Below are 22,865 nucleotides of genomic sequence, written 5' to 3' on the forward strand. Positions count from 1 at the left end.
TTCGGGCCCTACTATTCAGTACTTTTGCTTCTTCCAGGAAAATCATCCCCCGGTTAGCCGTCCGCCCGCTAATATTCCGGAAGGCCAGCGAAGCGGATATAGGCGTAGATAGCAAGCTTCAAGCCCAAAGAAATACCAACATACACCCCTGCAAAGCCAAGCGCCACCAAGACCAGATTGAGCACTGACAATTATAACATTATTCCATTGCCTTAATGACCGGAAGCACGTCGGATGTGAGTTTGTGGTGGATACGTGAGTTAGGGTCGGGGATCATGGGGCCAGCCGAATTAAACAACCAGGCAGTGTGTGAGTTTGGGTGGATACGTGAGTTAGTTTGGATTTAAATGCAGATGGGGGCCGTCCGAATCAAAAATAATATGGACCAAATCAAGCACGATGATGATGAGATTCTGGGACTGTCGCTCTTTCCCTCGGAGCTATTCGAGGGACGCCACACAGAATTCGCCCTGGAGGAACCATCTGAAACTACATCGTTTGTGGAGATCGGCACTCGTTTGTCCTGCGGGTCTCCCGATTCGCTGGACAAGACGAGTGCAGATGTCCAGTAACATGTCAGGCCCAACAAAAACCTGCGGGAGACCTTCCTCCGGGCCTTCATCAAGTACCTCGGGCTCAAGGCTGGGGACTACCGGAGCAGGCTCAACAACGAGACCATGATGCGGTTCTACCTGGAACACCCTTCCAAATTCTGGGACTTCATGGAGCACTCCAGCAAACCGGAGTTCAAGTCGAGGAGTCCTCAGCGGTGGCAGAAGGCCAGGAAGTACGCCCTGGAGTTCGTTCGGCTGCTGGAGCAGGGCGAGAAGATCGGCCGCCACTGCAAGAAGCTAAGACACCCATGATAAATTAATTAAAATTTAGTTGTATTCGAACGCGGCTTGAGATAACATTGGATGGGTAAGCGGAAGGGCTTGCTGCTGAGGGGGAAGGCTAAGCTTTGCGCCCGGCTGGACACTGAGATCAGGCCTTTCCGCCTAACCCCATGCCCAAGGCAGTTCGTGATAAATGATCTTTAGACTGCCAACCTGCGAGAATAGATCGATGATAGGCCATGCCTGCAATAGTTCGTGTACTGCTTTTTGGTTGAGGAAATGGTCAGTGATATTTATCGATCCTCGCTGTTCGACAGGCTGCAGGTTATTCGAGTACCTTTCTAAAGGATTCCTGCGGGCAAGATCGAGGTCTTTTTGAAGCAGGCTCTAGCCGGCACACCCCCAGACATAACCCTGTTCTGCACACCCCTCACACCCCAACCGCAAGTCGACCCCCCATACCCCCTCACCCTGATCAGCCAGCACCAGCTCGCCCGTGTGATAGCAACCCGCCAGTCGCAGCTCCACTCCAAAAGGCGGCAAATCACACAGTTCCTGTAACAGTCGGCCAAGTGCTATCTGAAGGCAGTTATCGACGCAGTGCATGAGCAGGCGGAGCAGGGGCTGGCCTTCCCAGAAGAGTGCATCAGCAGGGTCCTGGAGGATATCAAACAGCAGGGCACCTTCCATCACGAGGCCTACTCAATCGCCCAAGCAGACCACACCTCCCACACCGTCCAGTGCACCTTCCAGCTGAAAGTACAAGCCATCGCTCTGCTCAAAGCGACTGCTCAAGCCGTGTTCATGCACGAGGTAGAGCAGCTTTCAAAACGACTTTATTGATTGTGACTGTCAAATTGGCATGGGCGGGTCGGTCCTCTCTGCGGCTCTTCTGAGCAGCTCGGTCGAGTACATCTTTATGAGGCCCAGCCCTGACCCTGTCACCAGGGCGCCGACCTCGCCCGAGTATGAGCTGACTGAGATGCCGGCCACGTCCCTCAGCAGCTCCACGGTGTCCCCTCCGATGACCCACTCCAGCACCGAGTTGTCCCCCAGCTGCAGGATGACCGTCCCTTCCGCCATCTCCACGTTCTCTACTCGATCCCTCGCCCTGTACTTGGTCAGTGCCCGGTCGAGCACATTATAGGCAGCGATGGTCTCAGACCCGTCGTAGAACACCACCCAGTCGCAATCCCGCCTCGCGACCAGCCTTGCCCCTCGGGAGGGGTGGTAGCCGAGATGCAGGTAGTCGATCAGCTGGTGATCGCTGATGCTGCGGATCGCCAGCATGCCTTTCCGGGTGACTGAAATAAGCGTCTGGCTGTCCGGACCGAAGCAGGCCGCCAGGTACCGATCGCCCTCGCAAGGAAGGGTCGACTTCACCTTCAGCGAGTCCCTATCAAGCATCACCAACTTGCAGGTATCCGCGAGCAGGTACATATTGCGGTGCGTGTTTTCTTGCAGGGCAACGATCTCGTTCGAGTTTGTGTTCAGGGAGGTAAAGGCCCAGCTATGGCGCTTGCGCCGGTAGAGCTAGACCTCACCGTCAGTATGGCCGAGCATCACTGTGGCCTTCACGCCCATGCTGTCGGGGCAGAGTGCCCAGGCGGTCACGGGCTTCACCTTGCCGATTTGAGCATGCTTCTTTAGCTTGCAGTCGATCGCCATCAGGTTCTGCTCGCAGTCAAGGCAGACCAGGCTGCGGCCGGTGGGGTCGAAGGCCAGCCTCTCAAGGGAGGGGTAGCCGCCTCTGCCGAGCTGCATGGCAAGACAGCCCTCCTCCTCGCCCGGCATGAGCCTGCCCAGCTGCGTGACGATGGGCACGCGCCTGCTCTGCTGCATCCGTTATTGAATCGAAGAAAAGATACATGGCGGAGCATTCAAAGCTGAAGGCCTTGCGGACGATCGTCGAGGCGGAGTTGGAGGACAAGGGCGTGCAGGAGGACAACTTCTACAACGACCTGCAGTCCTCGGGGGTGATGCTGGAGTCGATCATGCACTTCCTGCTGAAGGTGCTGCCGCTGGGGCTGTTCCTGCTGTCGCCGGTGCTGGGCTTCATCACCTAGATCGTGCAGACCGAGCTGATCGTGCTCCTGCAGATCATCGACTTCTGGTACACCAAGAACGTGAGTGGCCGCAGGATGGTCGGGCTGCGCTGGTGGATCAATTTCGATGAGGAGGGCGAGGAGGAGTGGAAGTTCGAGTGCAGGGTCAACGAGGATATGGTCAACCCCGTCGCCTCCAAGATCTTCTGGTTCACCATGTATGGCACGGAGGTCGCCTGGCTCATCCTGCTGTTCTTCAACGTCTTTAAGCTGTCGATCTCGAACGTGACGGTCTGCGCGATGGGGGCAGTGGTGGTGGGCGTGAACCTGTACGCGTTCCATAAGTGCTCGAACGCCCAGAAGAAGCGGGTGGGGGAGCTGGCCAACCGGCTGGGGGCGGACGTCACGAAGCAGCTGTTCAACGGGTCGATCGTCAGCGCGATGTGAGTGATATGATTAACGTGCGTTGCAGAAATAATATCGATGCAGCAGGAGAACCAACTGCTCGCCAAGGAGTTCGAGCAGATGGCCACCACGGACCCGGCGGTGATCCGGGACTGCGAGGAGCGCATCATCGAGATCATCAAGATGCTCATCGACCCGGACCTCGAGCACTTCAAGACCAGGATCAACCAGATCTACTCCGACCTGCAGGCCAACCACGAATCCGAGCACGAGATCTTCCGCAAGTGCAAGAACGTCAAGGCCGAGATCGAAAACGTGCAGAGCAAGATCAACGAGTGTCTCAAGCATATCGAGGAAAAGCGGTCTCTGGCCGATGGGCTCAAGCGCGACCTCGAGCGCAAGGAGAGCGAGGCCGAGGAGCTCAAGAACGAGGAGCTGGCCAAGCGCGAGGAGATTGCCAAGCTGCGCGAGGAGAGGGCTAGGATCGACCGCGAGGGGGAGAAAAACCGCCAGGCCTTGGAAAATAAGTACGAGATGGAGGTCGACGGGCTGGCCAAGCGCCTGGAATAGGCCAAAAAGGGCCGGGACGAGGCCTTGGCTCGCACCCAGAGCCTGAACTCGCAGGAGAAGGCCTCACTGTAACACCTCGCCCTTCTGTAGGCCCGGCAGCAGCAGGCCCAAGACGAGATCCGCTCGCTTGAAGACGAGATCGAGCGGATCAAGGAGACCAAGGAGCAGCAGGACCGGGAGAAGGCTTCCAAGGAGGAGCACATGAAGCTGATCAGCCAGCAGATCAAGGACTCCTATGAGCAGTGCACCCGGCTAAAGGCGGACATCGAGGCCATAATCCGCGCATGTGCCGGCCTGCAGGAGGAAATCCATAGGGTCAAGCAGGAGCGCGATGGGCGCAACCGCGAGCTTGGCGCCAAGAGTCAGCAGCGGGCCCGTGTGACTAAAGACAAGGACAACAAGCTGGAAGCCTTGGCTGCTCTCTCGCAGGAGGTCGAGGAACGCATCAAGAAACTGCGCGAGCTGTAGGAGCGCAGCAAGCAGGCTGCAGAGGCCTCGGAGGCAGCCGACCGCGAGCTGAGGATGAGTGTGCGCATGAAGGGCCAGTGCGAGCAGGAACTCAAAGACGAAGAGCGCCGCAAGCAGGAGCTGGTGGCCCGGAAACTGCTCGAGATGGAGGAACTCGACCAGCTGAAGCAGCGGCGCCTGTAATAACGGCGGAAGCTGGAAGAGCGGAAGGTGGCGCAGGCGGCAGCGAACAAGGAGTACAAGAAGGCAGAGGGAAAGGACTTCAAGATGCAGCAGGCGCGGAACGAGGAGGAGAACAACCGGAAGAAGTACATGAACGAGGTGGAGGCCTACAAGGTCGAGAACGAGAAGCTGAAGAAGGTGACAGACCAGCTGCAGCGGGAGCAGGAGAAGTACGGGATCGAGGCCAGCCAGGCCCACGCCAAGTACTACCAGACGGTCGAGTAGGTCAAGATCAAGAACACCCACATCAACCGGCTCAAGCACACCAACGAGGAGTACGAGAGCAAGCTCAAGCACCAGCAGAACCTCTACGAGGCGGTCTCCTCGGACCGCAACCTCTTTTCCAAGGACCTCAACAAGAGCAAGGAGGAGACTGCGGAGCTGGTCCGCAAGTACAAGCGCATGACCCAGGAGGTCGAGCAGCTGCGCGAGGAGATCAAGGCCAAGGACCAGCAGCTGATCGCCGCTGACGGGGACCTCAAGAAGATCGAGCAGGAGAACCACGACTCCAACAACGAGCGCATGCGGACGGACAACATGATCCGCCTCACCGAGGAGCTGGTCGGCCGCCAGGAGGCCACCATCCTCGACCTCAAGAAGGTCATCCAGGAGGCCAAGAACCAGAAGGTCAAGCAGCAGAAGGACTACGACATGGTGGTCAACGAGCGGGACATCCTCTGCACCCTCCTCATCAAGCGCAACCAGGAGCTCAACGTCCTCTACGAGAAGATCAAGCTGTCCGGCTCCAACCTGGCCAAGGGCGAGCTCCACTACAACGAAATGCGCAAGGAGTACCTCCGGCTCCAGAGGACCCTCGCCACCCTCGATAATGAGCTGAGGGCCACGGAGTCCCAGGTCAGCTGCATCGGTGACTTGAAGGCGGAAATCGGTCGAAAGGAGAAGGACCTGCTTGGGCAGCAGGCCAAGATCGAGTCCCTTGAAAACGAACTGACCAAGCCCATGAACGTCCACCGCTGGCGCAAGCTCTAGGCGACAGACCAAGAGAACTTCGAGAGGATCCTGAAGATCCAGACCCTCCAGCGCCGGCTGATCGCCAAGACCGAGGAGGTCCAGGAGAAGGAGAACTTCATCCGCGAAAAGGAAAAGCTCTTCCTCGAGCTGAAGGACATCCTCGCCCGGCAGCACGGCGTCGAGGTGCAGGACCAGCTGGCGGCCAACCGCCAGGCCCTCAAGGACAAGAAAGCCCAGCTCAAGAAGCTCATGGCCGAGCTGGACGACGCCTCGCAGGAGGTAGACATCCTCAAGCGCGAGAACGAGCGCACTCGCCACAAACTGGCCCGCGTCCGCAAAGACTACTTCAGGATGCGTGACGAGGCCGAGCGCGTGGAGGAAGACAGGCAGCCCGCCGACTAGATGATGGCCTACGCCCCCATCGAAGCCGGGCCCCTCGAGATCGGCCGCAGATGAGCACCTCACCTTACGATCACAGTCTGCGGGCAGGACTCCTCGCCCGCAGCAGCAGCCTCCGGTTGGCCAGCAAGCTCGACTCCAGCCTCCTCTCGCAGAGCGTCAGGGCCTGTCGGTAGGTGTCTTCCTCCCGAGCCAGTTCTCGACTCGAGAAGGCCTTTTTCAAGGCCTGCAGTTATTCTCGAAGGGCCTTGTTCTCGGCCTGCAGCTGTCGGGTCTGCCCGCCATCAACAGGCGGGTGCTGGGGAGGAAGGGCTAAGGGCTAGGACACGGAAAGCTCGACCAGCAGTTGAGGGACCGGTGGCTCTCGCTTTGGACCGACCTTCTACTCGACCCTGACGCCCCTGCTCCGGATGATCTTCATGCTCTCGTAGTCGTCTACCTCCTGCCCCTGGACAGATCCACCACTGCCGGGCTCCAACTGCCGGCAGGTGTCATTTTCGAAAGGGGTCTCGAGCAGCGTCTGCAGGTGTTGCTCGTCGGGCCTGCTGCTGACCTCCTCCTCGATCATAAACGAGTTGCGGTGCTTCAGCATTATCGAGTTCCGCTTTTAGGCAATTTTGCGGTCTGCGCTGGAATTTGATGAGGAAGAGGGGCAGCGCTAGAGGCTGCTTGCGTAGGTGCTTAGGAACTGCAGTTCTTTCGCAGGGCTGCCTTGCCTCTGCAGGGTGGCCAGACCAGCCTCCGCCTCGGCAGGAGCGCGGCCTGCCAGCTCGTTAAGCTTCGCCAATATTCTTTCGGCATGGGAGACTGGCTCCTCCTCCAGAAAGGAGCCCGGCAGGAATTTGTTATCGACCTTGGGCGTGTCTGCCTCTTCTTCGTTGTCGCTGATTTCCAGGGTTCGTTTGATACTGCTGGCCTTCATCAGTTTTTTGCTACCGCGGATCGGCTTCTCGGAGGCCTTGACCACCGCCACCAGCCTTTCAGCGAGCCCGCCCTCGGGCTTGACCCTAAGCTTGCCCTCCAGCGCCTCCAGGGCTGACAGAAGCTGCTTATCACCTTAATTCATCATGACCTGCATCGTGCTGGCGGGCTGCCCCCTCAACTGCTGCGACCTCAACTACAACTGTGTCTTCGAGCCTACTGCTACTACTCTCGTATTGGATACCGATCACCGCGTGTGCGCTGCTCGTGATGATCGTGATGATCGTGATGACGGGGCTGGCGATCTGCATGGTGCAGAGGAGGAGGACGCCAGCATCTTCTGAATTCAACGTGATCGATTTTATTGCCCACCTTAAGATGTTTTTGAACAATGTATTCTGGCAATCAAAAGCTATTTGTTTTCTTTCGCTGCACAATCAGATGTCTCATCACAATCATCAGGCTCAATCAAACAATATTTAGATGAATTTGCCAGAAGATCACAAGGCGCTGGCTAGGCAGGTCAGTCCTGCTCCCGCAATGAAAATCAGTGAGTAGTCAGCCATTTACCACCCTTGCACAGGGGCTTCTTCAATCGATTTTAGTTTATCCTTTGCGGCTTCGACCTTTTTTCTTGCTTGGTCGCATTTTTCCTGCATCGAATTTTGCACTCCATCCTCATTTTTCATCACGATCCTGACCATCTTCCGGACCCCCTCCAACTCGGCCACAAGAAAGACTTTTTTGCTGCCCCTTTGGTGGGTCGGCTCTAGGGTCAACTCCAGATGGACACTTCCAGATGGAGGGAGGTTGCCCTTGCTTGGCGACACTAGAAGGTCCTCAGAGTTCGTGTAGATAGTGAAGGGTTGGGTCTTGTCCGTAGGGTTTTGCATGGTAAGGCTGGATTTGCAGAGCAAACCAGGCCGGTAGTCCAGAGTCAGTTCCTGCGGGAGTGAGAAATCAGATAGCATAATTTATTCAGAATGTACAGCAAGCTGATCTACAACACTGTCAAGGAATACACACCCAAGTTCATCCGAACCGTGCCCTTCGCCCAGACCGAAAAGCCCACCTTCCGTGCCAGCCTCACCAGAACGGCAACCAAATGTGGTCTCTCCCAACCCCACCCTCAAATCCATGTGGAAGACGGTGGCCTGGCTAGGTTCGTACCCGTGGATGTGGCACGTCGTGATCGTTGGAGTGGCGTTCACATGGATGCATTTGTTCTACTAGCCGATCAAGGCAATTTACCAGACCAACAACTACCATCGCAGCTATGACTACGCGATCGCCAAGGAGCGGGCCTTCAAGAAGAAACAGGAATAGGCCGAAGCCGCAGAAGAAGCCGAGGCCGCCAACGCACAGAGCTGATCCCCCCTATCGTATCTATTATGAATTAGCAGGTCACCGTTGGCCGCCCTTCAGGAAGAGTGCAAGCGCATAAGACTGCAGAATGGGGAGCAGGGCTAGTAGCCAGCACATCCTATTGATATGGTTACGACAATTCCAGCATTGGCCTTGCGGGCGACGTCAATTAAGGTAAATAATGAGTGAGTCAAGGCGAGTAATCAACCTGATACGGCATAACTAAATTTTACTCTTATGTCGCTACAACATGTTCATGCATGATAGTAATCATGATGATCCATTGATTTTCTTCAAGCCTGGTTCTTGTTTGATTTTAAGTCTAGGAGTATGAATTACAGCAATCATCAATCCATACAGAATTAGGTTCATAAAATCACAATCCACACTTTTATAAAAGAAATAATATGATGAAAAATAACAACTTGGTGGTGTTTGTCTTGGGGACCACCGCTGTTGGGAAGACAAAATTGAGCTTAAGGCTTGCTGAAGCTTTGCACGGGGAGGTGGTCGGGGCGGACTCGATGCAGCTATACAAGCACGCGGACATCATGACTGCGAAGGCTACTGCTCTGGAACAGGCAGTTGCCAAGCACCACATGCTCGACTTACTGGACCTATCCACTACCTCGTTCAACCGCAACAAATATCACAGGCTGGCCATGTCAGCTATTGACGATATCCACAGTCGTAAAAAGGTGCCAGTTATTGTTGGAGGAACGAACTACTATATCGAGAGTTTACTGTTCGACCAGCCAATCTCTGATGACCCTGAGCAGGAGCCGCTCAAGCCTGACCTGCTTTAGGCGCTACCTGAGATGACCTGCCAAGCAAAGTTCGATTACCTTCTGAAGGTCGACCCGCATCTGGCCGCCAAACTCGGTCCAAAAGACAATCAGCGACTAACCAACTACCTCCGACAGCATGCCATGACTGGCAAGGTCCCAAGTGCTGGAATGATCGATCTCGGAAACCAGACTCTGCGGTTTCCGAACTCGTTGATCTTCTGGATACGTTGCAATGATTTGCAGCAAATGCAAATCAAAATGGAGCAGCGCATCAACCACGAGATGCTCGGCAAAGAAGGAGTCAGTGAAATCCTGGCCATGCTCGACCAGTGTCCGGCAACCATCACGGGTGTGAACCAGTCCATTGGATACAAGGAATTCCAGCCATACTACTAATTTGCAAAGGCCAGGCTCGACATGCTAAAGAGGCAGGAGGGAAAGGAAATTGAAGCTTTTAAGATGGAGATAGGCGAGGCGATGGAGAAACAAGGACTGCTCGAAAGTGGAGAATCAAAGGAGCTACTAGCGAAGTGTGCTGAGCAGCTTCTTTAAAATACTTTCAAGTATGCCAAGAGACAGCTCAAATGGATCCGGCGCAAGATCATCGCCAACCAAAACCATCTCTAGATCCTTCCCAAAATTGTGCTGCTGGAGTATCAATCGTACAAGTAGTTCCCAGAGGTAATGCAAGCACTTTAAGAAATCATCTAGACAATAAAATGCAGACCCTAAGCAGCCTCTCAAGCAGTCCGTTCGGCGCATCCCGGCAAGTATTTGGTTTCGGAGGAGGAGCTCTACAAGTTGCTGGAAGGCACTCAGCCGAAAGCGCCAGGCGCTTGGCTGATGAAAGAATGCGAGGTTTGTAAGAAGACTCTCCGAGGAGAAAACGAGTTCCGAGAGCACATGCGTTCCTTCAAGCACAAGAAAAGACTATAGGCAATCGCTCGAAAGGCAACCAACTTGCAGCAGAAAATTGACAGGAAAAAGGATGAGAAGAAGCTCGCCGCCAATCGGGACCTGGACTGCGATTGATTGAATCATTCGGGTGCAAGCATGCAAAATAAATTTAAATGCAGGTCAACTACGCAAGTTCACTGAATGAATAAATATATTATCGAGAGAGATCGGCCCTGGTCTCAGCTGCAGCAGGGGACCGTGTGGAGGCAGTACTAAACAAAGCCCATCTTCGACCGAGACCCACCCATCGTGTTCGATTGCGACTGCTTGCTCTGCGCGCGCTACTAGCTCCAAACAACTCGCGAATAAGCCCAGCGCTTTATCACGAGCATCACCCGCGACCAGGCGATTAAGTCAAACTTGGAACTAGTGCTGAGGAGTCTGATCATCCCCCGCAACAAGGCCATAAAGGGGCAGCTCAACATCCGCATTCGAGAAACTTGTCTCTTCGAGCGAGGCGAGGCCGTGGCCATCTACCTCAACCGAGGTCCCGCCGACCTCTCCATCAAAGAAATTTCACGGCACATCAATAGCACTTTGATACAAAAGACATTCAACTAGTCACGGCGCTCTTACCGCGAGCACGCAGGCATCTAGTGCCGAGAGGCTGTCCTCATCTTCCATCACGGCCAGCCTCCAGAGGTCCTCTCAGAGTCTTAGTTCATTGCCGTTCTCGCAAAGCGCAAGAGCGATCTGTACTGGCAGACAGTGGAGCGGATCGTCAACTTCACTTGGAACCAACATTTCTAAGGTCGCCGATTTCTATTCTGGTATCATCAAGGAAGCATGCACTCGAAACTGATGAGCAGAGCAAAGCAGCTGCTCGACTCCATGATGTGGACTGCTGACAGGAAGGATCCCTCCTGGATCAGTCCGGACAGTGAAGAGCGATTCGAGAAGGCTCTGCCCGACAGCTAGCGAGCTATCTACAGCAGCTACAAGTTGTTGTGCTGGATGCAGCGCGTTCACTCAATCGAGGTGTCTCAAGGGCTGTTCGAATGGACGATCGACCCCACCGATTCAGTCTTGCTGCTTGATGCCCGAGGGCTGGTTTATAAACAGCTCCCGAAGTTTAGCTGGAATGAAGAGGTCTATGAGCACAGGATGAGAAGTTACCTCGAACAAACATTGGAGCGGAAGCCGAGACTCGAGGAGGATAAGCTCGACATGGGAAGGGTGCAGCGCATATCGCAAACCATGTACCGGCATTTCTACAGCATTCGCGAAAAACTGGGCCTTCTTAATATTAAAGATGACAACTCTTTTTCAGAACAAAGTGATGCCGCCTACTCGAAAATGCATCCCGAGGAAAAAAGTCCTCTCTCGACGCTGCTGAAGACCGGTGCCTGTATTGAAGCGCTGCAGCCCGGATTTCACACGCCTCCACGCTACGTGAAATGCAAGATGTCGGAAATCGTCAATCGGCTGACCCAAAAGAAACGTCCTAGAACGCAGGTTGACAAGAGAGAGAGGACAAGGCGAAACAGCTTTTGGCCGCGAGACCTCTCAAGCACGCGAGAAAAGTCCGTCCTGGAGACCGCCAGCAAGACACACTCGATTTTCCTGCGCGCCTGTAGCAGAAAATGATCAATGAATGTGCCCGGCAGACTGGACATCATGTAGTATTCAACACTAACAGTAAGCAAGAGCGTTGGGCGCGTGGCATGCGCGAGCCTGCGTAAGATGCGGATGCTCGGGGATCATGTCAGGGCTGCTAGGCTCCCTTCTCCTGGGGTTGCTCCACCTCCATCTCTTTTCCAGCCAGGTCCTTTTCTTTCTCAGGTTCACTCTCCCTGACCTAGTTGCCATCTTTCTATTTCTCCTTCACCTCTTCCTTGCCCTTATTGTCCTTTTCCCTTTACTTGTCCTTGTTCTCCTTGCTGTCCTTGTTGTCCTTGTCCTTTCCCTTATCCCTTTCTCTATCCCTGTCCCGTTCCCTTTCCCGATCCCTGTCTCTATCCCTGTCCCTGTCCCTGTCCCTGTCCCTGTCTCTGTCCCTGTCTCTGTCCCTGTCACGGTCCCTGTCCCGGTCCCGGTCGCTGTCCCGCTCCTTGCGCCGCCGCTCGTCTTTCTTGGGATGACTGTTGCGGCTGGAACTGCTGCGCCTCCGTCGATGCCTGCGCCTCTTGCGATAACGCTCGCTTGAAGATCCGGATGAATCAAATGAACGAGAGTCCTACGAAGAACGAGAGCGTGACCGGGAACGAGAATAAGATCGACGATAACTTCTGCCCCTGCGGCGGCGCTGGCCTGCGGGCTAAACAGTAAGCCGGTCTCCGAAATAAATGCGCCCGTTCATTTTCCGAACTGCGTCTTCTGCGTCGTAGTAGTCCTCAAACTCCACGAACGCATAAGGCCCTTTGAACTGGATCTCTCGTATCTTGCCGTGCTTCTTGAAGATATGCCTGAGCTCCTCGGAGTCGACGCGCTTGGGGTAGCCGCGGACGTAGACCTCCGGGTTCTTGTCTCTCACCGACATTATCTTTGATGTATCCCGCCCGTATCCGATTAATCACTCTGAGCACAAAATCGCCATTCAAATTAGCCCGCAGTTCCTGGCAATACCCGAGCGGCCTCTTCCCCGGGCAGCCTCAGAACAGAAGAACTAACTACCCCCAAGCGGTCAAGCAGGTATGACCAGGCTAATTTCTGGTCGTTACTGAACTCTGCGATATTCAGTCATGATCGATTTATTCAGTGGCATAAATAAAATTATGGACCTCCCGAAGGACCAGCCACCCGGGGAAACTATTCCGCTTAAGGGCAGCCAGGCCTCAGTGCGCAACTCAAAGTACCTCTAGTACATCGGCCGCCGGTAAGACCGTAGTCGTTCTTCCGAACAGACTCCCAAAAACGACGAGCCCACTCCCGACCGCAAATTTGCCATGGCCAACGAATCGTTTCAAGAAAAGGCCCCTAGAGCTGCAGCCTATGCTGCTGAAGCCAGCGACCTCAAACAGCCCGAAAATGAGAGGTACGGCTACCACCGCAAATAGCCAGCCCGTCCTGCCGCTGAGTTGGGAGGCGCAAATTCTCATCAGCTCGTAAAGGGCCAGTCCATCAAGAAATCATATCTCGTCAAGGATGACCTGCCGCGGTCTTCAGCCACTCCGCCGCAGCCATCCCCGCCCAAGGCAGACGAGCCCCGTCCTTCCAGATACTACAGCCCCCTGCACCGCCGCAATCGGTAATACCGCCCACCTCTCAACAGCAAGAGCAGGCACCTGCACATGGCCTCGGGAGGAGAAATTACACCACGTCCTTCGCGCATGTGGTCCCCTCAGCGCACTCACCATCGCTTCTACAACCGCTACTAATACGACCCATACCGCCTCCAGGGGAGAGCCTACATGGGGGCGTTTTCGCCCAGCCGGCATCGTCCTATCTACCAGGAGCCTCGCAAATCCTTCTGGCCAGGCAGGGCATTTAGTCCCCAGAAGCGAAGGCTTTTTTCATATGAAAAATATTGACCACTCAGTGCCGTTCACAGCAAGTTTTTGCTGCTCGCGCCGCCATGCCATCTGCTCATCCTCTGCGACCGGCCGTCCAGCCGCCTGAAGTCTGAGATCATCGCGTGCATTTCCATCAGTTCTTTGCGCATCTTGGGCTTGTCCCGGGGCATACCCTTGGGAACTCGATTAACCTTCAGCAATCGAAGGGATTCTTGCAGGATTTCATGTTCTGCCGTTCGGATTTCGCTAAAGACAGCTTCGAGCTAGCGCTCATGGCGCTGGCGCAGCTGGGCTAGTTCGTTAGCGAACTGCTCCTCCTGCTCGAGCAGCTTCCGTTCGATGGCAGGAACCAGCACCACCTGTTCTAGCCTCTGCTCCAATGCACCTTGAAGAATTATCTGCTACTGATTTTCGGTATCGAAGTGAGTTTCAAGCAAGGATCGGGCAAGAGCAAGGGTAGCTTGTAGCTCGGGCATCTGGTGCTCAAAGAAACGGTACTCGGTCAGGAACCGGCTCGTGAGGGCCAGGCACTCCAGCTGACTGTTCTCGACTTGCTTCAAGGCGAATCCGCCTTCCTCCCCACGCTCCAGCTCGAGGAGTCCAGCCTGCAGCCCCCGAAAGGCCAATTCGATCTCAGTAGTCTCCTCCCCCTCCAACACACTGGTCTCACGAAAGCATAATCCTTAATCGTCAAATACCATTTTTAAATCTACTGGCTTCCACCCGGGAAATCAGCCGCTTTACTGCCTGGCAAGATTTCAGGTTCTTTTCCAGCCCGGCGCCCAGGCTCAGTGCCTTCCGAAACTCATCGCGCAGGCTGGCCATGTCTCCTGCCCGTCCATGCGCGAAAACGAAAGACTCGTCGTAGAGTGCAGCCAACATCCCAATCTTGAGCACGAAGTCGTTATCCTGGCGGGCTGTGTGGGGCTGAGGCGGGGGCTGTGCGAACATTTAGCGCAGCTTGGGCAGGTGGTCCGCACCCAGCACTGCGACCACGGGCCTGTCGTCACCGGAGTCCACGCAGCTCACTATGCAATGGTAGAAGCTAGCCTATCTTCCCCAGAACTGGAAGAAGCGGTCGTCGGCGTACACGATGGGACTGTGCAACTCAGGCGCGGCGCCCTTGCAGTGGCCGCAGCCCGTCTTGGCCAGCTCCCAGAGGAAGTCCAGCTCCTCGATCATGTATTGCACGCGGACCAAAGAGTAAACCTTCTTGACGGTGGTCAGGTCATGCGTGGCGGCGACGCTTTCCAGTTCTTCCTGCAGAGTCAGGTCAGCAAGGACGAACTTGCTCCTTCGGTCTGCCAGCGGCCGCACGCTCTCTGCATAGATCAGGCTGGCGAATTAATGCGGCCGCAGTTAGTCCTCCTCGCGGTAGTACACCACCCGCTCGTTCTTCCTGATTGTGAAGAAGCTGTCCCGATACTCTAAGTAATCACGCACATAGAAGTCCAGCGCCTCGCCTTACAGCTCCCGCAGCGGAAAGCGAGGGCTGAATCTGGCCCGTCCCCCGAGGTCGAGACCAAGAGCAGATAGTCTGCCGCCGCCGAGGGAGGGCCGCACTTGCCCCGCCTGCAGTCCCGGCATTTCCAAGACGATGATCTTGCCTTCCCCTCTGAGCAGATCCTTCTTCAGACGCAGCAGTTTGTTCATGTTGTTGTGCTCAACACCGATGAGGCTGACCGGCCGGCCCTTGACAGAGACCTCCAGCCGCTCTTCATGAGGGCCGCGCCGGGCACGGGCCCTGCTGGTCTTCTTTTGGAGTTCCTAGAAGTTGATCTTGAAGGACTGAAAAGGCAGCACGCTTTCCTGCATGTAAGCGAAGGAATGCTCCAGCACACGCAGCTCATTCACTGAGTACAAATGGGTACGGCTTTCGAGGTGCTTCTGAATCCCTTGCAGGATGGGCAGCTCGTCCCCCTCGAACTGCATTCCCCCCAGCACCTTCACCAGTTCCATCACGCCCTACTTGTCGATCCAAGACAGCCCGCTACGGAAGGCCTGTTTCAGTCTCGGTCTGAGCTCAGGACTGTTGATCCGTGAGAGGTTGGTGGCGAGTCTGCTCAGGGAGAGGGCCAGAGGCAGGCTGTCGGCCTCGAGGCCGTTCAGGAACGTGCCCAGATTCTCGTCGAACAGCTTCTTGACTGCGGCGCGGAGGTTCTTGCGCTCGGAGCAAGTGTGTTTCAAGGCCTGCAATCTCACAAGCATCATTGGCTCAGCTGCAGGGCTTCTCGGGCAGCCCGTCCGTCCCCTCGCTCCAGGGCTACCACCGCCTGATCGACTGCTCGCTTCTTCTGGGGTTCTAACTCCACCCTCGACAGCTCAGCAAGAGCGTCGCCCATGAGCTCCTCTGTGAAGAAGCTATCGATAACTTCCTGCCGCGCCTCGGGCGTGTCCACGCCCAGCAGGCGCTCGAGTCCCGCCTGACTGAACTGCGGAGGAAGCAGCCCAAACAGCGAGTTGAGCAGAGCGAAGAACAGCTCGGTGTTGCGCTGCGCATCCTCGATGAGGTAGAGATCCTTGGTCGAGCTGTTGCGCTCGAACTCACGGAGGAAGGCTTCTATCTCCAGCTTTGTTTCTGGGTCCGCGAAATCCACCTCCTCGCGGTCGGTGGTCAACCTGAGCGAGCCTTCGAGCAGCTCCTCCATATTTAATGAGCAAGGAAATCAGAGAGCCAACAACCAGCAAGTCCGAGCTGGACCGCCAGCCTTCTCTTCAGCTGGGCTCGGCCTTTGTGCCGATAGAGCTGTCGATGAACGATGGGGTCCATCGCACCCACCACTCGCTCATCCGCCAGTCCCCCAAGAGTGAGCGAAAACCCCTTTGCCCCCTGCTTGAGCCGGTCGCGGCCAGCGGGGTTGGCGCGACCGAGCTGACTTAAGTCCTTGTCTTCATGCAGTACGAGTGCAAGGAACTATAACGGCTAGAGAAGGAGACAGTCAACGACCCCTAGCTGCAGCTCCAGTTACTGAGCCGCGTCCAATAAAACCTCTTTCTGATGGACCCGCCCCCCTCCTGCTCTGAAGTACCAGCCTTTCTGGACGTGCTTGCTCACGAGGCCATAAAGCTGTAAAGAGTATCCCTCGCTATTGAAGGCAGACTGATGACAGCTCTAGGTCTGGGGGCGGCCGAACGCAGGGAGTTCATAGAGCAGCTGGTGGAACTGGAGCTGGGGCGGGAAGGGAGGAGCAGCGGAGGGGGGCCGAGCCCGGGGGCGGTGCGGGCGCAGTTCGGCCGGCTGCGCAGGAGGCTGAACGCAGAGTAGTGCAAACTAATCGAGAGGAGATTGGAGAGAATAGACTGACGTTTAAATTCAAATTTAACCGATGCTTGCCCGCTCTTCCCGACTAGAGCAGGTCGATGACCCCATCGACCTCATCGCCTGCAACCTCAACAAGCTGCAGGAGGAGTTCCTCGATCTCGACGGCACCGACTTCCCCCTCGCCTCATCTCCCAAAGCCATCCCCCACGAAGACGAAACTGCCTTGTCCCGCCCAGCCAACACTCCAGCTCAGCCTCGCCTCCAGATCACTTGCTAAGACCTGCCTCGCGCCAGTCCTGAACCCTCCGGTTACTTCGACCAGTCGAGTTCAGACCGCTTCGGCAGCGAACCGATGGAAATCCCCTAGGAGCCGGAGGAAGGGCAGGACGAGGATGCGTAGTACGAGGGCGAAGAGGAGGACTCCATCGAGCGGGCGGTCTTGGAACACATTACTCAGCACTACGGCGCCTTCATGGAAGAAAACGCGGAACTCTGGAACGAGATGGCCTATGCATAGCGGATCGAGCAGGTGCTATCTCTAGTGGAGTCGAGCCCGGGGTCGGACGCAGTGCTGGGCCCGTTGGCCTACCTGTTCTAGGTGCTGTACCACTTCAAAGGCTCGTTGCAGCTGGAAACTCTACAGGATATCGCAGGGAGGTTGGCTCCGCTGATTGGCAAGGGCGTCAAGGGGCTCTGCGTGCTCGAAATCCTGGCCGTGCTAGGCTCTGCTGCCCAACCCCACCTCAACGAGATCGGCAGGCTGCTGCTCGACGAGGAAGAGCCTCTGCTCCAAAAGAAGGCCTTCTTGGCCATGGCCAACATGGACTACCCTGGCATCTTCACCCTTGTAGATATTGCCAGCAAGGATTACTCGAGTCTTGGCTGCAACTTGCTCTCCAAGCTCGCTGAGACCAGGCTCGTTCAGGAGCGCACCCTCTGCCCCGCACTCGTGGCCGAGGCTGTCGGCAAAGAGCCAAAGGCCAGACGCAGGGCCATATCGTTGCTCCAGCGGCTGGACCCGGCGGCCCTAAACCCATTCCTCGATGGACTGGCAACAGGGCTTCACGGTAGTCCCGACGCCAAGGAGTTGGCTGACCTGATCGCACGCAGTGGTGAGACAGGAGCCAGAGTGCTTGTTCGAGAACTGGCCGCCGCCTCTCCGAAGGACAAAGTTTTGATCCTTGAGGCCATCGGAATGGAGCATGAGAATTAGTCTCGGCTTTAGATCGTAGTGGAGGAGCGCACGATCCACCCCTATCCCGGCCAGCTGGTCAACTGGCAGGCTGAAGAGTCCCGCGTGGTAATCGACTTCACTGACTTCTTGGCCGCACTGCATCGTATGCTCACGGAACTCTACCAGGATTACGCCCAGGGCAGGCCGATCGCTACTGACCCTTTCGCTGATGGCTACGCACAGTGGTTCACCCTGCTCGATGTGATCGACTCGAAGATCGACTCAGAAATCGCGCCTCAGAACGTGCTGCTGCGGGGCATCGTGCCTGAGCTGGCGAGCTAGTTTGCAGCAGTCAAGCGGGCTGCGCTCCAAGCCGTTTCCCGGCTCAAGAATATAAACTTCGTGGATGGCACTGACAAACTCATGAAGGCGCTGGCGGACAAAGACTCGCGAGTCCGGGTCGCCGCCTGCGAAGTCATTGCCAAGGCCACCTAGCCACCACCGCGACTGCTTCACAAGCTGGTCGCCCTTCTGAAGGACAGCTTCTGGAACGTGAGGGTCAGCGCATGCACCACTCTCGGGACAGTGGTGCTCAACCCTCCCGACTACGTGCTCGACGCCCTGGTCAGGTGTCTGAAGGAGGGCTCGATCAACCGGACCGTGGTGTGCTCAACCCTGTGCAAGATGGGGTCGGAAGGGGTGGGCATCCTGGTGGAGCTGCTGCAGCTGAAAGGAGTGGAGGCCAAGCTGAAGGCGGCCATCCTGTCTTGCCTTCAGGAGGTGGAGCTGGGTCAGCCGGCCCTCGATTTGACTGTTAAGGAGCTATTCAGACTGGCCCGCTAAAAGAGCCTAGAGCTAAAGATGTGCGCACTGCGAGCACTCAGCGAGCTGCAGGCCCGCAACGAGGCCCAGAATTCCTCTTCGCCCACCGCCTCGATGTACCTGCGTGCCCGCAGCATGATGCCTCTGCTCTACGAGTTGCTCACCGACTCCCACGAGACCATTCGAAAGCTCAGCCTTTAGATGATCCTCGTCTTCGGCTCGCAGGCAGAGCTGCTGCTCGTAGAGGGGCTGACCAAAGAGCCCAGCTGGCAGGTCAGGCTGGAGTGCGCGCGGGGGCTGGCCCAACTCGGCCCGCACAATTTCAGGGCACTACTGTTCGGATTGCGGGATCAGGACAGTCGGGTGCGCAAGGGCACAGCCACAGCCATGCTGCAGTTCGAGGGGCCGGAACAGATCGCCAGCTGCTTTTTGGAGCAGAGCAACCAGGTGCCGTCTATCCTCAGCCACATCGGAGACATCCTCTCGGCGAAGGGCTGGTCCAAAGGCCTGGAGAGCCTGCTGCGGGGGGTGAGTGCTCTCCTCGGCAGGTCAAAGCCGGCTTCTGCAGACAAGGAGAACAAGTTTACAAATGTTATCCGAAAAAGGTGATTATTGCATATGTCGGAAATTGCATAGCCTCAGTCCCAGCTCCAGGCCCAGGCCCCGCCCGCAGAGGACTGTCAGTAGAGGCAAGAGCAGCACAGTTCAATCTTCGGGCCTGACAAGCAGCCATCTCCTAAAAAGCCAAAGCCGTAAGCGTAAGGCCCTTCTAAGCCCCCGCCTCCGGTGATGCCGCTGGCCTTACTCGAATCCGCAGAGATCGAGAAGGCCATCGAAGAAAGGATCACCATGCAGTCCAAGAAAATACGCACAAACGCGGACAACAACCTGAAGTACTACGCTTTCCACCTGTCGGTGGCCGAGGATGTGGCGAAGGCACTCCAGCAGAGGCTGAAGTTCATCGACTCTGCGCACGAGGCCAACCGGGAGGTCATCCTCGACTTTGCGCGGAAGGCGGGCCTGTTCACTGAGATTTTCCGGAAGTGCAGGGGAATGCAGGACTCACTGTAGACCGGGAAGAAGCAGAAAACCCTTCTGCCCTCGCTGCTGACGGTCTACTCCGAGGCCATCGTCCTCGAGGACCGGCACCGCGAGGAGTGGGTGCGCATGGGAAAGGAGATGTCCCAGCACGAAGAAAAGTTCACTGCGGCCGAAAAGACAGCCCGCAAGCAGCTGGCGAAGGGGTTCGAAGCACTTGGCAAGCTGAGGGACAACTTCGTGAAGGTGCGGGGCAAGCAGACGGACAAGCTGGCCCTCAAGCGCATGGAGGTTATCGACCTGCAGCAGATTTGCCAGGGCGAGTATACAGTGCGGTCCTGCATCAAGGAGCTGGGCGGGGCAGTGGTCTCGCTCTACAAGGACATCATTAAGTTCGAGACTTTCTACCACCGACAGCTGCAGGCCATCTTCAAGTAGTGCCGCAAGCTGTACAGCCAGCTGTTTTCTGACCGCGAGCTCAAGAAGCTTGACGCGGCATTAGACTCCCTCTCCGACCTGAAACTCCTCGAGCAGAGTTTCTAGACCCGCAACGTGCTGCCCCAGGCCCTGCTGGAAAAGGTCGGCAAGGTGCTGCCCGCCTCGGAAGGGCCCCTCAACATGCCTGAGCTGGAGGCCATGCTGCAGATCAAGGACGAGGGCCGGGTTCTGCACAACCTGTCCGATCACATGAAGTCACTCAACCTCAAGACCTTCGAAGTGTAGGTGGATGAGGGGCTGTTCGGCAGCTGGCGGAGGGCCTGCCTGCAGGTGGCTCTGGACCGGATGATCTACCTCACCGCCATCAACTCGGAGGAGGTGCATGCGCGGTTCAACGCACGGCACGTGAAGCTTACCCGCAAGAGCGCGCTAGAGGTGGTGCTGGGCGAGACCTTGAAGGGTCTGATCTTCAACTCCAAGCACGAGGTGCGGCTCAAGTTCAAGGAAGACGACCACGTCGAGTAGCTCTGCTGCATGCTCGACAAGCAGGTGTGATCTTCAATTATGCACTCCCAACTTGCCTTCGTCCTGCAGAGGGAGTACCAGACGCCCATGCCCGTTGACTGCTTGGTCAGCAAAAAGGGTTGCCGTGCTGCTGCCTACTACAAGCTGCAGGACGGGGTCCACTCTGGCGGGCTAGAGGTGTTTTCCCCCCGCCCCTACCAGTACACGGATGGGCCTGTCCTAGATTTGTCTTACCAACCCGAAACCAGCTCCCTTCTGGCTGCCTGCCGTTCAGGGTCCATCCTGTTTCTGGCCCTAGAAAATACCAACATCCTTGAGAGAAAGCTTACCGAGCACCCTTTGCTGTTCGTCGTCGGCAACGAGCGCGGGCGGTTTGCCGCTGTCAGTGCTGACGGGTGGGCCTTCTGTGGCGATGCGTAAAGTTAGAGTTCTGCCAAACCCATGGAATTTTCGGGTTGGGCGGGCTGTCTGCTGACAGACTAGGTGATGGCCTGTGGAGGAGACTAAGAAGGGCTTTTTCTATGCGACTTCAGAACCGAAAAGCCTTCAAAAGTCTGCAGAGGCCTCTCCGGGATTTGCGAACTAAAGAACCAGCCGAGCCTAAACCGGCTCCTGATCGGCTCTTTCAACAACAGCCTCGCGGCAGTCGACATGCGCAAGCCCGAACACCCTTTGTTCGAAGACAAGCAGGCGGGCGGGGTTTGGCGGATCGTCCAGCACGACGAATAGCACAGCCTGTACCTGCTGGCACTTTACGACCAGCACTGCTTCGTGGTGGCGCGGGAGGAGGGCGGGCGTTTCGTGGAGAGAGGGCGACTGGGGCACGAGTCGCTGGCGTACGCGTGCGACTGGGCAGGGGGCTGGGCGGTGACGGCCTCGTTCTACGACGGGGTGGGGCGAGAGTGGAGGGCGGAGGGTAGGGTCATTTCATGATTTTAAAGTTGGAGAGGGAGGAGAAGTTGCTGATGGTCTTGGACTTCTCCTTGGCGGACTCGCGCTGCTTGAGGATGAAGGTGATGACGGTGCGGCCCACCTGCACGGCGATCTTGTCCCAGCCCGCGGGCAGGTTCTGCTTGGCCTTGATGAGGGTGCCGAACTTGGAGTTGTTGTCCAGGATGAGGAAGTTGCCCTCCTCGTACTTGATGAAGGCGTGGGTCCGCGACACCGAGATGTCCGACACCCGGATCTCGCAGTTGTGCCCCCGCCCGATCTTGATCAGCTCCTTGGTCGATTCCAGGATGTGGATGTAGCGGTGGCTCTTCTGGCTGGCGTGCGACTCGATGATGATGTAGGGGTTCACGGCGGGCCGCTCCAGCCGGAAGAGCTCGTGGTTGACGCCCTTGCGGACGATCGACTTGGGCAGGGGCGTCAGGCAGATCTCGCACTCGAAGCCCTTGAACACCAGCAGGGTGGCGTAGTTGACCGACTTCTTCTTGATCTTGGTGTCGAGCCAGTGCTTCAGGCACTACAGGTGGGTCAGCAGGCAGCTGCCCTTGCACTCGCAGGGCGAAATCAAGAAGTTGTCCTCGGTCTGCTCGTCCGTCAGGCAGATCCGGCACACGCCCTCCTCGTCCTTCTCCATGTGCATCACGTCGCTCAGTTCCTTGGCGATCATGTTCTCCACCGTCTCACTGCTGGTCATCACTCGCTCCTTGTCATTCCGCATCTCCAGCACCGTGTACTCCATCCGCCCCATCTTGATCACGTCCCCCACGTTCAGGGCGTACCCCTTCTGCGAGCCCTCGCTGTTCTTCAGGCTGCGAACGATCAGGAACACGTCGCTCCGGGGCGGCGGGGGCGCCAGGCCCAGCAGCTCGCCGGGTTCGTCCATCACGTTGATCTCGTACTTGGGCTCGTCGGCCACGAGCGGACCCTTGCGGGCGTTGAAGACCGCGAGGAGGCGGTTCTCCTCACTGAGGGGGCGGAGGACGCGGGCCTCGTCGAGGGTGTTGACGAGAATCTAGCTGGCTGGTGAGGAAGGGACTCTTCTCGTTGCGCATGATGACGGTGGGCTGCTCGACCTTGAACTTCTTCTGGGTGTAGTTGCGGCTCTCGTAGTCGAAGAGTCCGTGCGAGTCCTTGGACCAGGTGACGGCCTTGATTTCGAGGACCGGTATCTGGCGGTCGAGCAACTGCATCTTGCTCTTGAGCATATTAATTTTGATGCCTGTCTGACAGTTATTATATGGAGCCGCTCCGGGTGCGG

General features: G+C 56.7%; 3 protein-coding genes across 3 annotated transcripts; 2 read left to right on the forward strand and 1 right to left on the reverse strand.

Moving 5' to 3' along the window:
* Positions 1–2,704: 2,704 nt before the first annotated feature.
* On the forward strand, positions 2,705–3,328 carry LOC127594493 (Golgi apparatus membrane protein TVP23 homolog B-like). Its single transcript, XM_052056355.1, has 2 exons — positions 2,705–2,848; positions 2,903–3,328. Exons 1-2 carry the CDS (start codon positions 2,705–2,707, stop codon positions 3,326–3,328), a joined length of 570 nt encoding a protein of 189 aa, XP_051912315.1.
* Positions 3,329–3,364: 36 nt separating this feature from the next.
* On the forward strand, positions 3,365–5,920 carry LOC127594494 (uncharacterized). The gene is given in 4 exon segments (XM_052056356.1): positions 3,365–3,826; positions 3,947–4,234; positions 4,325–4,447; positions 4,520–5,920. Coding segments are annotated over 4 exon segments (2,274 nt in total).
* A 5,886-nt stretch (positions 5,921–11,806) lies between these two features.
* On the reverse strand, positions 11,807–12,427 carry LOC127594495 (negative elongation factor E-like). Its single transcript, XM_052056357.1, has 2 exons — positions 12,257–12,427; positions 11,807–12,124 (listed from the first exon to the last, which is right to left on the reverse strand). The coding sequence occupies exons 1-2, from the start codon at positions 12,425–12,427 to the stop codon at positions 11,807–11,809; spliced, it is 489 nt and encodes a 162-aa protein (XP_051912317.1).
* Between the last annotated feature and the right edge of the window lie 10,438 nt (positions 12,428–22,865).

Source organism: Hippocampus zosterae, unplaced genomic scaffold (genome assembly GCF_025434085.1).
Source record: "Hippocampus zosterae strain Florida unplaced genomic scaffold, ASM2543408v3 HiC_scaffold_165, whole genome shotgun sequence".
Lineage (NCBI taxonomy): Eukaryota > Metazoa > Chordata > Actinopteri > Syngnathiformes > Syngnathidae > Hippocampus > Hippocampus zosterae.